Consider the following 13781-nt stretch of genomic DNA (forward strand, 5'->3'; position numbering starts at 1 on the left):
ATGACACCTTATGTAAAAATATAATAAAATATAATAATAATAATGAATCTAAAAAAACAACAACAAAAGTTCTTTTTACTCACACTATACTCACCATATTTGATGGTTTCTATAATGCAAGGATTCCCAAACTTTTTAGTCAGCCAAACCCAATTAACTTTTCTTGACATACTGCACTTCCCCACTAAAATTTTATATTAATATAATAAAGTATTATTAATTCATAATAATTTATCCAAACATGCGCATGTTCATGGTTTTCCAATGTTGTTAAATGGTCACTTGACGTGCAGGAAAACAAAAGATGTATTTTTTTAGAAAGTGTTTTATTTAAATATTATTTATATTTTATATTTTAATAATTTAATTAATGTTTAGCTTTTCATCAGCTCAAAACCCAAGTTGGGAAAATAATGCATTAAAATTCAATAAAAATGGGAAACCTCTTCTAGCAACGTTTAGGTTTTTATAATGAAAAACATGTCTTGCTGTTTTGTTTCATCACTGCCAGATGCCATATACAAAGATCAGTCCAGTCAATGCTTAAAAAACAACTTCAAATCTGTCATCAGCAGGCAAATCAAGCTGCTGAACTTGTCTCAACCTGAAGTTGGCTTTGTATTTAAGACATTTAATAAAAAGAGATGTAATCGTATCAAGTGAAACCAGCCTCTCTGTTCACTTTGGGGCTTCATATTATAATAATATGTAGTATTACATTAACGTAGGAGCAAAGGGAAGTTTTAGGTCAAACAATTACATTCTTGTTCACACGTGACATATTATATTGATTCATCTGATCACTGGATTTTGTCATCCCAACACTATCTATTTATCGGGGTTTTCTATGGGTGTTTTTTGTTTTGTAAAGTTGTGGATTTTTGGTGAACCTGCAAAAGCTGTTGCATGTTCCTCAAAGACAAATTTCAATGTAAAGAAGCAAAGTTCTAGCAGAACTTGGATTTGCACGTAACTTTTCCATTATTGTGGAGAAATGAGTAAAATAAATGTGTTAAAAGCTGATAATTATACACTTTTTGACATCCTTTGGTGGAGAAGGCAAGGCAAGAATTCAATTTCTATTGAAATCTTTTTTCTGCAGTCACAGTTTCCATGTAAGCTGACACTTGATGACTTTTTTTAAAGTATGCAGTAATAAACCCTTTCTGCCAAAACGGTATTGTACAGTTTTTGTACGTTTCTTTGCCAGATTATATTTATTTCAGTAAGTGGTTATTATATTTTTTAATATGCAGTTTTGTATAAAAGTATTTTAATGATCGACTGGAAAATAAATAAGTGAAAAACTGTGATAACTCTACATTCGATACATTCATCAAGCTTGGAAGGTCAGAAGCGCAGTGCATTGTGGGTGGTTTTCTGCAGCCTCAGTTTATATATTTAGAGAAATGTCTTTTGGGTATTCCACGTATATTGATATGTAAAAAGTTAAAATACAAAAATAGGTAGTGAGCTTGTCATCTGAATTCTCATCTACAGTCCACAGCAGTTATTGACGTATTAATATATAGTTTGCTGAGCTGATCTGCTGCGTTGACATAAGGTAGATCTCTTTCATTATGTCAGGCCTGTTTCATCATTTACTTGTTCAGTTTCCACACGTTTCATCAGCCCTTCTGATCATCTGTGAAACACTGCATTGTTCACAGATGAAAGATGAGATGATGTGATAACAATGAAAGCATTTTACAGAACCAAAGCTATACAGAACATTAATTGGTTTCTTATTCATTCATTTCCGTTTTTTTTTTTCTTTTCTGGCCAGTGTGTATTAGTGTGTTAAGTGCCCGATTCCTGAATGTAAATGTCTGAAGTTTTAAAAACTAGTCAACAGATGTTGAAAGAAAACAAAAGTGAAGTTCTTTTGAGTTATCATGTAAGATCAGTCATAGTCTTCACTTCACATACCTGCCTGAACAGAAAAGAAAACTGGGAGGGGCTCTGGATCTGCAGGAGTTTTTGAAATGACGACTTGCTCTTTATAGGTTTAAGATTTCAGAAAATAAAGAAATGGAAATTGACATGAAAATATAGTGTTTCAGATATTACAGTATAACATTTTGGTAAATGTTTATTTAATAGCTTATAACTACATATTAATGCTACATCAAAAAATGGTTTAAAAATGATAAAAAGCCACCCGAAAAAATAAGATATTTTATATAATCAAAAATAACTATATAATCAAATGTGAACATCTGGGAATTAATTTAAACCATTTTAATATTTTACTGTAATAAATGAATTCATACTTTCTACGTATCTTAAATCTTTCACATTTTTACATTATTTTACATTATAATTATTTTCTCTGCATCCCATTTTGATGGGAGGCCTTATATCACAGCATTAGATCCATTTGCATGCTTGAAACCCTCAAACACAGGAGCGGACTGGCCATCTGTGTGATCTGGAGATCACCACCCAACCACTCATCACCGTTCCCCCCCCCCCCACTAATCTGATCCACACTCCAGTACTGTAGGTGGCAGCAATGCACCTTTAAGTTGGATGCCAGCTGCACTGGCCGTGGCCGCCAAGTAAAGAGAAGAAGAAGTGGAAGAGTAGGAAGAAACGAACAGCAAAGACGTTAACGTTAGATAAAAGAAACATAGAAACAAACAAACAATATGTATAAAGCGGCCACGGGTAAAAAACGGAAAGAAAAGGGTGGGGCTGAGAAGGCGAGAGAAAAAAAATGTGGAATTTAGATACTGAAGCTGCTAAGTGTCCCAAACTAACTGAAATATTTCCAGCAGCAGCACCTCGCAGTTAAATATTAGCAGCAGTGAAGTGAGCCAGACAGCTATGCAGCAACATGCCATCAGTGATGATGATGAGTGACAGAAAGATGAGCTGGTTCCACAAGCAGATCCAGATCCAAGTATGGAACATCAGAGGAGAAAGAGAGTTATTTTTCTAGGGATGATGTTAGGAAGTGATATTCAGGTTGCTACATTTTTAATGATTACAGTAGTTAAAACAGCTAAACTTCAAGAGAGGCGTGGGAATGAGGAGTGAGGCCAGGTGTAGTGATTGGAGATGAGCTACACCTGCGCCCCACTGCTGGTATCGAGTCCCACGTAGGAGATGGAAGGATATAAAACTCCATATACATCGGGAAGAAGGAGGCGGGAACTGGCGCACAATCAAAACATTTTAATATTCAAAATAAATACAAAACAGCGCACCAGCCCCTCAGGGACGACTGGTGCGCGCAAATAAAAACCAAAACATAAAATAATGTCCCAGGCCTGGTCCTCTCTCGTCCTTCACTATAGTCGCTCCAGTTTTATATCCTTCCATCTCCTACGTGGGACTCGATACCGGCGGTGGGGCGCAGGTGTAGCTCATCTCCAATCACTACACCTGGCCTCACTCCTCGTTCCCACGCCTCTCGGCCCCGCCCCACTCGCCACAGTAACATTACAGTTAATACTTACAAACTTTGAAGATTTTGAATACAGAAGTGACATTTGTAATGGTGTATTTTCATTTAGATATGGTATTATTATCTGTGCAATAATATTAATTACTGCATAATTTAACATTATTAAGTAATAAATTCATTTTAAGACAGCATGGAATAGATTGTATAATATGCTGTTATAACAGCATATTATATAAACTTTTCCATGCTAGCTTGGAAAAAAACCTGTTTAAAAAAACCTGTTTATTAAGGTTGAACTTAGACCAAGAGCAGAGAGAGACACCCACTCCAGCTCAACATCTAGTCAACATCAGTGCTATTGCTATAATTTGGATGCTATAGTATCATGAGCCACAATTAAAGTCTTGTGACACTCATGCCAGGCGTTATTGTTGTTGTTGTCGGGTTTACGGGCACCGATTGCTTTGGGCCGGGCCTAGTCAAAGTCCAGGGCCATTTTTTTGTCCCAGTCCGTCCCTGCTCAAACATCATATGGATTATACAACAATATATTTTTTAAACCTGTCATAGCACTATATTCACCATGCACATGCCTTGTCTAATCAGTATTGCAAAGTAATTTTTCTGTAAGCTGTCTATTGTAGATTGATTTAGAAACTAGTTTGCCTCTTTTCAGGACACTGATCTGCAAAACTACAATGATCTCACTAGTTAATCAAAAGCTGACTGTCTTTGTTGTTCTCCAGCAGGTGCCTTGAAGTATTGCAGTAAATAGCAAAATAGTACATTTTCCAAAGAACTCCTTTAGACCTTTGTTCATTATATAAAAGTTGTAAAAAATCACTGCAATCACCACCTCACTACCAATACCACACACGCACCCAGGCAGCGTCCGGTCTCATTCGCAACAAGGTCTAACCTGAATGCTTACTCTAAGGACTAACTATCTCTCTACTTCCCTCTCTCCAGCGATCTCCAGAATGTCCAAGTCTTCCTCTTGTGTGTGTGTGTGTGTCCACTACCTCCAGCTTCTTGTACTCCTCACCAACGGATCCCTTCATCACTGCCTCCAGCACCATTGCCTCACCTTGCACTACCTGCTCTTCTGCTTATGCCTCAATAAAATTTGTTTCTGATACTTTCAGCCTCCTGTCCTGGTATTCCGTAACAGCTGTCCAGTCATGTCAACAATCTGAAACAGATTTTCCTCTAAAGGGTGGAGATTTTGACAGAGGTATGCTAATATGCAAGTCTGTCTACATTTTTTATAGACCGGTAAGAACAACAATGATGAACCAGAGATTAATCCGAGTTGTTTGGTCATAGAGCTTTAAAATAGCCTATTTATGCAGTATATTAAAGTGAAAATATATTTATTTTTATATATAAGATTTATAGTAGAGATTTACATATACAATTTACATTTACATTTAAATTTCAAATTTAGATTTCAATCGAATGGGTACCATATTGATATAAAAATGCAAATAAAAAGAAAATATGTTCAATTCTTTGTTATTGACAACTTAAAGTGCATTAAACTTTACATTATATTATTAATGTTTCCTATACTGGGGTTCGTAAAGGAACTGCACTGGTTTGTGAGTTTAATAAAAAGCAAATAATGAATTAAATCATAAAAACGTAAAATTTTTATAAAAAAAATTTTTTCATAACATAAATCAAAATAGAACACAAATATTTCATTTGTTTACCTGCCTGCAAATGTGATGCCTAATTATTAAAATCTTTATTTAAAAATGTATGGGGTACTCATAACTCAAATAAAACGTGTTCATCAGTAGTTGTTTTTGTGTGTGTGAATGTCCACAAAACTGGAAAACTAAGATACTCCACCTAATTTCTCAGGTAGCACATTTCTTAGAAAAAGAAACTTGAACACACAACTTAAAAAACACACTTAATTTGAAACAGGATTGGAATAACATGAATTAAAAACAAAACAAAACTCATCCTGTAATGTAATTCGTTGTGTGGACAATCCAGAATCATCAGTCAGTGATTAATTTCCCTCACTCTGCTCCACCTGAGCATAAGCTCATCCCCTTTTTCTTCTTTTAACTTCATTCAGCCAGGGCAACTAGTCAAGCAGGCTTTTGTGCCTGCTCTCAGAAGTACTTGGAAAAGCGGAAGTAACAATTCAGTTTTAGTTACATTAACCATCTTGAACATCAGGGCCATTACATGAATCAAAGACAAACCAACAATGAGTGAGTATAACACAAAAAGTGTCTCTATATACTGTATGTTTATTGGTTTGTCAGACTCACTGTCTGATTAATTTCTATCATTTTAGAGCACGATTGCAAATGTGGCAGTCGATGTCTGGGTCCGATGACTTTCAATAAGGACCTGACAGGCCAATACGTGACCCTCAGACAAAAAGGACAACTCGCGTCCAGAGACACCTCGTCCTTTATGAACGGTTTGGCATTTCTCAGCCGCACTGTAGAGGTTGCTGAAAAGCTGTGTATACGTATTGAGAACCGCACCTCATTGTGGGATGGAGCTCTTCATGTGGGTTTCACCAACATCTGCCCACAGAAAAACGGTGTACCACCGGCCTCAGTACCAGACCTCAGGGACACACGAGGATACTGTGTTGTGCCAGTACCTGAGGACTTGTGTAGGTGTGGTGTACAGCTTCAGTTCTGGATAAACTATGCAGGCATGGTTATTGTTCAAAAGATAGGTGGGGAGAAATATTACCTCAAAGCAGAAAGACTGAACCTGAATAATCCGCTGTGGGTGTTCATTGATCTGTACGGGAGCACAAGCGCTGTCCGCCTTCTGAGTAAGTGTGAGAAAATAACTTTCAAACTAAATTTCAATTGTTAACTGCTACTTGAATCCATTTAAAATATCAAATCTTTTGTAAAAATGTAGGATCAAGGAGGGGCAGTCGAACATCATGCCCGGACCGTCCTGTAGACAGTACATCTGGCATCAACTTGCTAGCGAGAGCGGTTGAGCGACAAACATCAGAGGTACTTTTTTTTTGCAACTCTACCTGCTAGTTGACATTTACTTGACAATGCCAAGCAATTAACCTGTGATTTTTCTTTTTCACAGATGAACACTCACACATTATCACGATCACATTCTCCTCCACCTGTTCCTGCACAACAGAGGCACCGGTTGACTTCAACAAGCAGTATTCTTTCAGATTTAAGCCCAAACTCTTCAATGGTAATACTATTTATGATAATCTAAATATTATTTTATAAATAACATTGATATTGTAGAAAGGCAGCACAAGACATGATTTACTTCTCTTCAACAGGAGGACATGGACTTTATCTCTTTGCTCAGAGAGTTTCAGCACATGCATCTCAGTGGCAGCGAGCACGTTTCAGTATTGGTTTCTCGTAACAAGGTGCTGCAGAGTGCTAAAGATTCTGTTTCCAACTCTAATTTTCCTTGGACCAAAATCCCTCTCGTGACATTTCTTGGTGAGGAAGCCCTTGACTGTGGAGGTCCAAGGAGAGAGTTTTTCAGGTATTCCTCTTACAAACAAGAATAAATATTATTTCACAAGAAGTAAAAGAACAGTTCTCAAACAGTCTCTTTTGTTTGACATCTGTTGTTTCTCCTTTACCTCTGCCTCAGAATCCTGATGATGGAGGTGCAGACATCGCTGGGCATCTTTGAGGGGCAGCCTGGACACCTTTTCTTCACCTATGACCAGATGGCACTGGAAGAACATAAGTATGAGTTGGCGGGGAAGCTGATTGCGTGGTCTGTGGCTCATGGTGGGCCAGGACTCAAATCTCTTGACCCCTGCCTGTACCAGCTGATGTGCACCCAGGAATGTCAGCTGGTAGACTTTGACTGGCACCTAATACCAGATGCTGACATTCAGGACAAACTACAAAAGGTTTCTGTCCATTCCATTTCCTCAATCCATTGATTTTCGCCCTTCTTCAACTGAAAGATGATTTTATCTTGCTTTTAGATTTCCTCATGTAAAACGAGGGCAGATCTCCAGAGGCTGCAGACAGAGCAGGGTGACTGGATCTGTGAATGTGGTTTCCCTGGAATATACAGACGTGAAACTTCCATTAGAGATGTGCCAAAGATTTACTCCTTTGCAGTTCGACACTACATATATCTGAGGTATATAAAACTGAAATTAATCATTGATTTGACTATCATTCATTTAAATTAAAAAGTGACTCTCATTTGACAGTTAATTCTGCTACTCTGGATGATCTGTGTTGTGTTGCTTCAGTACAAAAATGGACATTTAACAGCCGGTGTTAATTTTTGCAGAACATTAAATATGATTCATCAGTTCACAAAGGGACTGAATGCTTATGGACAGTTCTGGGATATGGTAAGAACTCATTGGGTTGAGTTTCTACCCATCTTTACCAACATGCATGAGCCCCTTTCAAGAGGCACATTTAGAGACCTGTTCCAAATCCACTGGAGTAAATCGGGGACCAAGAAGAGGGAGGCAGAGGAGCAGACTATACACTGTTGGGAACTGGTACTTAAGATGATTGAAGGTAAGTTTCCTAGTTATTAAATGAACTGTGAATAATGGTGCATCATTGTGCTTGTAATTGTCAATTGCTTGGTACCTGAGTTTGTAATTTTCCCTGAGCAGATAAAAAACCAAAAGCTCCACACAACGAGTTGCATTTTGAGGAGATTTTGGCTTTCATAACTGGAGCGGATGAGGTCCCACCACTTGGGTTTTCCCAGAAGCCCAGCATTCACTTCTATCAACCAGAGCAGCGTGGATGCCGTCTACCGTTTGCCAACACATGCATGATGGGATTGTTCCTGCCCAGGGTTGTAAAAGATGAAGTGCAACTTTACAGGATGATCCTGAGGGCAATTAGGGACTCAGCTGTTTTTGGGAGAACGTAAACATATATAATTAATTATTATAATGTTCACAGTCATATCCGTAATTAATTACATTTATAAGCTTAATTTCATTATTTAAGAAGAAAGCACTTATGCACTTATTACATTTATTACATATAAATGTTTAGCATTCTATGCCAGATATTTTTTATATATATATTTCTACTATAAAAAGTCATTATGAATATTTTCATATAGTTTTCAGTCATGTCTTGAATAAAGAAACAATCTGAGTGTTATTTTGGGGAGGAGCGAAGATGGTTTCATACGATGTCAATATTGGTATAATAAAACCATAATAGCCAAACACATCAAAACATATTTTCCTGAATTGCCTTCCTTAATAAACTTTATATATTCCTGGTAACTTTCTTTTAGTTGACTGCATATTAGTCACGTGTTACATTACATTTACGACTGTTTGCAGATCGAAGATAATAGGAATGCAAACCTCTTTAACCTGGCAGACCTACGCAGTAAAACTATGTAGCCTACCATATTGTTTATTGAGCTGTGCTTTGGTTTCGCTTTTTTGTTTTTCAGAGTGAACTAGTTTACAACCTGTTTTTTTTTTTTTTTTTTTTTCACAACCTTCAATGGCAGAGCCGCAGAGGATGGTTTCTCGACATTCCTATCCACATCAGGCTCAGTAAAGCCAGTCCTACTGTATAGCTCTTGCAATAGGAAAATTACAGGCTAGCAAACTATTTTCTGCTAATTCAAGCGGCTCACGTGATAACGTAAACTAATAAATGAGATATGTCACATGCACATGACTTCTTCGAAATGTCTACACTACAGAGTGATGACATATCGTAAACTTCCAGTAAACTGGTTAGGCTATAGCTCGTTACTACTGTATGCCATGGGATTTATGACATCGATTGATTTAAATTGAATATATATGAAGAGTTTGGTTCCAAAACGCAATAAATACATTTTGATTAATTTAAATAAAAATGTGTGTGTGTGTGTGTGTGTGTGTTTTTAAAGAAAACAGACTGAAAAGATGAAAATAAATTTCACATAGCATAAAAAAATTAATCCATGTTTTGATTAAAAAAAATATATATATTATAAAATTGTATTACTGTTTTCTCAAATTGCAATAGATCCTTTGAAACAACATGAAAGTAATTTTTCATATTGAAACTGATGAAAATACACAACATAGCCTAGTAAATTGATCCCAGATGGCAGCCTTTGAACTTGGTTAATACTAATCTTAGTATTAATCTGGACTAAAAATAGATTCATCAGCGCGTCGCTTTCAAAAACGGTAATACATTTTCAACGGGTTATAAATTAAATTACAGCAAGAAGATTTCCTCATGAACAAAAACGTGAACAACAATATCACATTAGACCACAGAAATTCCAAAATGACATTTCCGCAACTTCCAAAAGTGCATTCATTCCATGTTACATTTCATTCATTCATATGTGCTGTATTAACAAAAACATAAATGGCATTAATAAAAACGCTGACCAGCTACGCAATATCACGTTCATAAGCAAATGCGATTCGCAAATGCGATGAACGCGGTATAATGCAGCTAGTGATCTACGGCTCTGTGTATTAAATGCATCTGAATAATTTCCATCAGAAAGCAAGTGATCTAGATTAACCGGCACTATTAATCACAGAAACGCCTTAACTAATGAGATGCGTATGATAATCACGTGATTTATTGATATTATATATATATATATATATATATATATATATATATATATATATATATATATATATATATATATATATAAAGGCTATGTGTGTGTGTGTGTGTGGGCATGTTTTTGTGACACATCAGGACGCAACTTTGTATAATGACATGGGTATGACACATGGTATTAAAAGGAGAGGGTGACTTATGAGGACATAACCCATGTCCCCATTTTTCAAAACGTATATAAATCATACAGAATGAGGTTTTTTTTGAGAAAGTAAAAATGCACAAAGCTTCCTGTGAGGGTTAGGGTTAGGGGTAAGGTTGGTGAAGGGCGATAGAATATACAGTTTCTACATTATAAAAACCATTACGCCTATGGGATTTCCCCACTTTTCACAAAAACAAACATGTGTGTGTGTGTGTGTGTGTAGGCTAGAGTAAAGATTAATTCAGAAATAGGCTACCATAGTAGACATCACATTTTGAAAGAGAATTATAATTCTTTTTCCAAAAGAAAATTCAGAATCCATAAGATTTGCTAACAAATCATTAGCCTAGTAGTCTACTACTGAACTTTTCAGTAAATTTCCAACAGAAGGAAACATCCTTCTTTACAGTTAAGTACTTTGGATCTGCATCCTGTCCAATTCCCAGAATGAGATGAATCATTTCTAAAACTGTTCACTTACATGGAATATCTTACATGTTTAATTATGGACAGTCATAATTAGTGCAAAAGTTAAAAGTTAAAAAAGTATGAATTGCAAAATTTAAAGGTTCAAAAAGTACAAAATAAGAAAATATTCTGATTGTTTTTTTGCTGCTCACAACTTAATCACTGCAATAATAAAAAGGCTTATGCTTAATTAAAAAGGTTAAACAAAATTACTAATTATTTAAAAAATGTTTATATTGAGTCTCCTTCAAACAACATGGAATTGCAAATATATATTCAGAGATGTATAAAGTACTAGAGACCCATACTTGAGTAAAAGTACAAGTGCTCTATCAAAAAAGTGACTTGAGTAGAAGTAGAAGTGCTCTTTAAGCACAACACTTAAGTAGAAGTACTAAAGTATTCAACATTTTTTGTACTTAAGTATTGCAAGTAGTCTATTTTAAAATTTACTACTCAAGTACTGAAAGTAAAAGTAGAAGTATTGTGTTATGTAGTTATTAAAGAAAGTAGTCAAAAGTTTGAACATTTTTGTTCAAAATAGTAATTGTTTTTACTATTTCAAATGATTAACCTAAAGGACAATCACAATTCCTTTGACTGTAACTTTGGTTACTAGGGTTAGTTAGCCCAATTTGCAAAACGATGTCATTAATAACTTACCCTCATGTTGTTTCAAACCCGTAAGACATCAGAGGGTCATTTAGAATTTTTTGAAGCATCGAAAATACATTTTGGTCCAAAAATAGCAAAAACTACGACTTTATTCAGCATTGTCTTCTCTTCCGTGTCTGTTGTAAGACAGTTAAAAACAAAGCAGTTTGTGATATCTGGTTCGCGAACGAATCATTCGATGTAACCGGATCTTTTTGAAACAGTCCACCATCCGGATCGTTTTAAACAGTTCGCGTCTCCAATACGCATTAATCCACAGATGAATTAAGCTGTTAACTTGTTTAATGTGTCTGACACTCCCTCTGAGTTAAAACAAACCAATATCCCGGAGTAATTCATTGACTCAAACAGTACACTGACTGAACTGATGTGAAGAGAGAACTGAAGATGAACACCGAGCCAGATAATGACTCGTTCACGAGTCAAGAACCGTTTCTGTCAGACGCGTCCGATTCGTGAACCGAGGAGCTGATGATACTGCGCATGTGTGATTTAGCGTGACGCAAACCGACACACAGAACGAACTGATTCTTTTGGTGATTGATTCTGAACTAATTCTGTGTTAATGTTATGAGCCCAGGTGCAGTCAACGCCAATGACGCCATTGCATCGAGCGCAAAAGAATCGGTGAACTGTTTTCTTCAAGTGGTTTATTGAATCGAACTGTCAGAAAGAACTAACGTTACTGGTCATCCGAAAACCGATGCAACCGGTTCTTGACTCGTGAACGAGTCATATCTGGCTCGGCTCGGTGTTCATTTCTCTCTTCACAGCAGTTCACTTCAGTCAGCACGCGCACTCTTCTTAATCGCTTGATTCGCACAATGATGTGCCAGCTTCATCAAACCTGCCATCTACAGTTCTGGCAGTGGTTTGTAATGGAATTATTCGTAACATTATTATAATTGTAACGAGTAACGATGCAGCACATAAAAAAAAATATCGGAGTAAAAGTATTAAACTCAGCGAAAATATGTACCGAAGTAAAAGTGGAAGTAGGAGAAAAAAATAATACTCTAGTAAAGTACAGATACCGCCTTTTAGTACTTAAGTACAGTAGCGAAGTAGTTCTACTTCGTTACTATACATCTCTGTATATATTATATATTAAAACAATCTACTCCTTTGAGTTTTACACTACAGGTATATATTGGCCTATAACTGACATTTTTCTTATTGATTTGCTTTAAATAATAAAAGTTAAAACCAAGTCCAAGGTACTATATATATATATATAAAATGTAAAGTAACCCTCATTTGACAGTTAGTTCGGGTCCTTTAATCTAGATGATCGGTTGAGCTAATATGCTAATTTGCATTTTGAGGAGATTTTGGCTTTCATAACTGGAGCGGATGAGGTCCCACTACTTGGGTTTTCCCAGAAGCCCCGCATTCACTTCTATCAACCAGAGCAGCGTGGATGCCATCTACCATTTGCCAACACATGCATGATGGGATTGTTTTTTACAGGATGATCCTGAGATCAATCAGAGAACATAAATTTAATATACTTTTTTATTTCAAATTTATTTCATTACTTAATAAGAAAGCACTAATGCACTTTTCTTACAGTTATTTGTATATGATGTATTATATTTGTATTGAACTGTCACCATATCGTGGTGGAGAGGTTTGAGTACCCGAAAGATCCTGGGAGCAATGTTGTCTGGGGCTATATGCTCCTGGTAGGGTCTCCCAAGGCAAACAGGTCCTTGGTGACGGGCCAGACTAAGAACAGTTCACAAACGCCTTATGTTAACATTCAAATCAAGGACCGTGACGTCGCCTGGCATGGCACAGCCGGGGCCCACCCTGGAGCCAGGCCCGGGGTTGGGGCTCGTATGCGAGTGCCTGGTGGCTGGGCCTTCCCCCATGGGGTCCGGCCGGGCTCAGCCCGAAGGAGTGACGTGGGGCCCCCATCCTGTGGGCTCACCACCTGCAGGAGGGAGCGTAAGGGGCCGGTGTATAGTGGATCGGGCGACAGTCGTAGGCGAGACCCCGACGACCCGATCTCTTGACATGGAATCTGGCTTTAGGGACATGGAATGTCACCTCGTTGGCGGGGAAGGAGGCTGAGCTTGTGCGGGAGGTCGAGAGTTACCGACTAGAGATAGTAAGGCTCACCACCGCGCACAGCTTGGGCTCTGGAACCACACTTTTTGAGAGAGGCTGGACTCTCTACTACTCTGGAGTTGCCCATGGTGAGAGGCGGAGGGCTGGAGTGGGTTTGCTTAATGCCCCCCAGCTCAGCCGCCATGTGTTGGAGTTCACCCTGGTGAACGAGAGGGTCGCTTCCCTGCGCCTTCGAGTTGGGGATAGGTCTCTCACTGTCGTTTGTGCCTAGGGGCCGAACGGCAGTGCAGACTACCCGGCCCTCTTGGAGTCTCTGGGAGGGGTGCTGGAAAGTGCTCTGACTGGAGACTGTCGTTCTACTGGGGGCTTCAAC

The 13781-nt window shown here is 37.6% G+C and overlaps 1 protein-coding gene across 1 annotated transcript; it reads left to right on the forward strand.

Moving 5' to 3' along the window:
- Positions 1-5090: 5090 nt before the first annotated feature.
- On the forward strand, positions 5091-8403 carry LOC113106750 (uncharacterized). Its single transcript, XM_026268778.1, has 9 exons — positions 5091-5643; positions 5730-6227; positions 6320-6420; positions 6506-6622; positions 6717-6931; positions 7043-7310; positions 7389-7549; positions 7706-7944; positions 8046-8403. The coding sequence occupies exons 1-9, from the start codon at positions 5640-5642 to the stop codon at positions 8309-8311; spliced, it is 1869 nt and encodes a 622-aa protein (XP_026124563.1). The 5' UTR covers positions 5091-5639; the 3' UTR covers positions 8312-8403.
- Positions 8404-13781: the final 5378 nt, after the last annotated feature.

This window comes from Carassius auratus, chromosome 8 (genome assembly GCF_003368295.1).
Source record: "Carassius auratus strain Wakin chromosome 8, ASM336829v1, whole genome shotgun sequence".
NCBI lineage: Eukaryota > Metazoa > Chordata > Actinopteri > Cypriniformes > Cyprinidae > Carassius > Carassius auratus.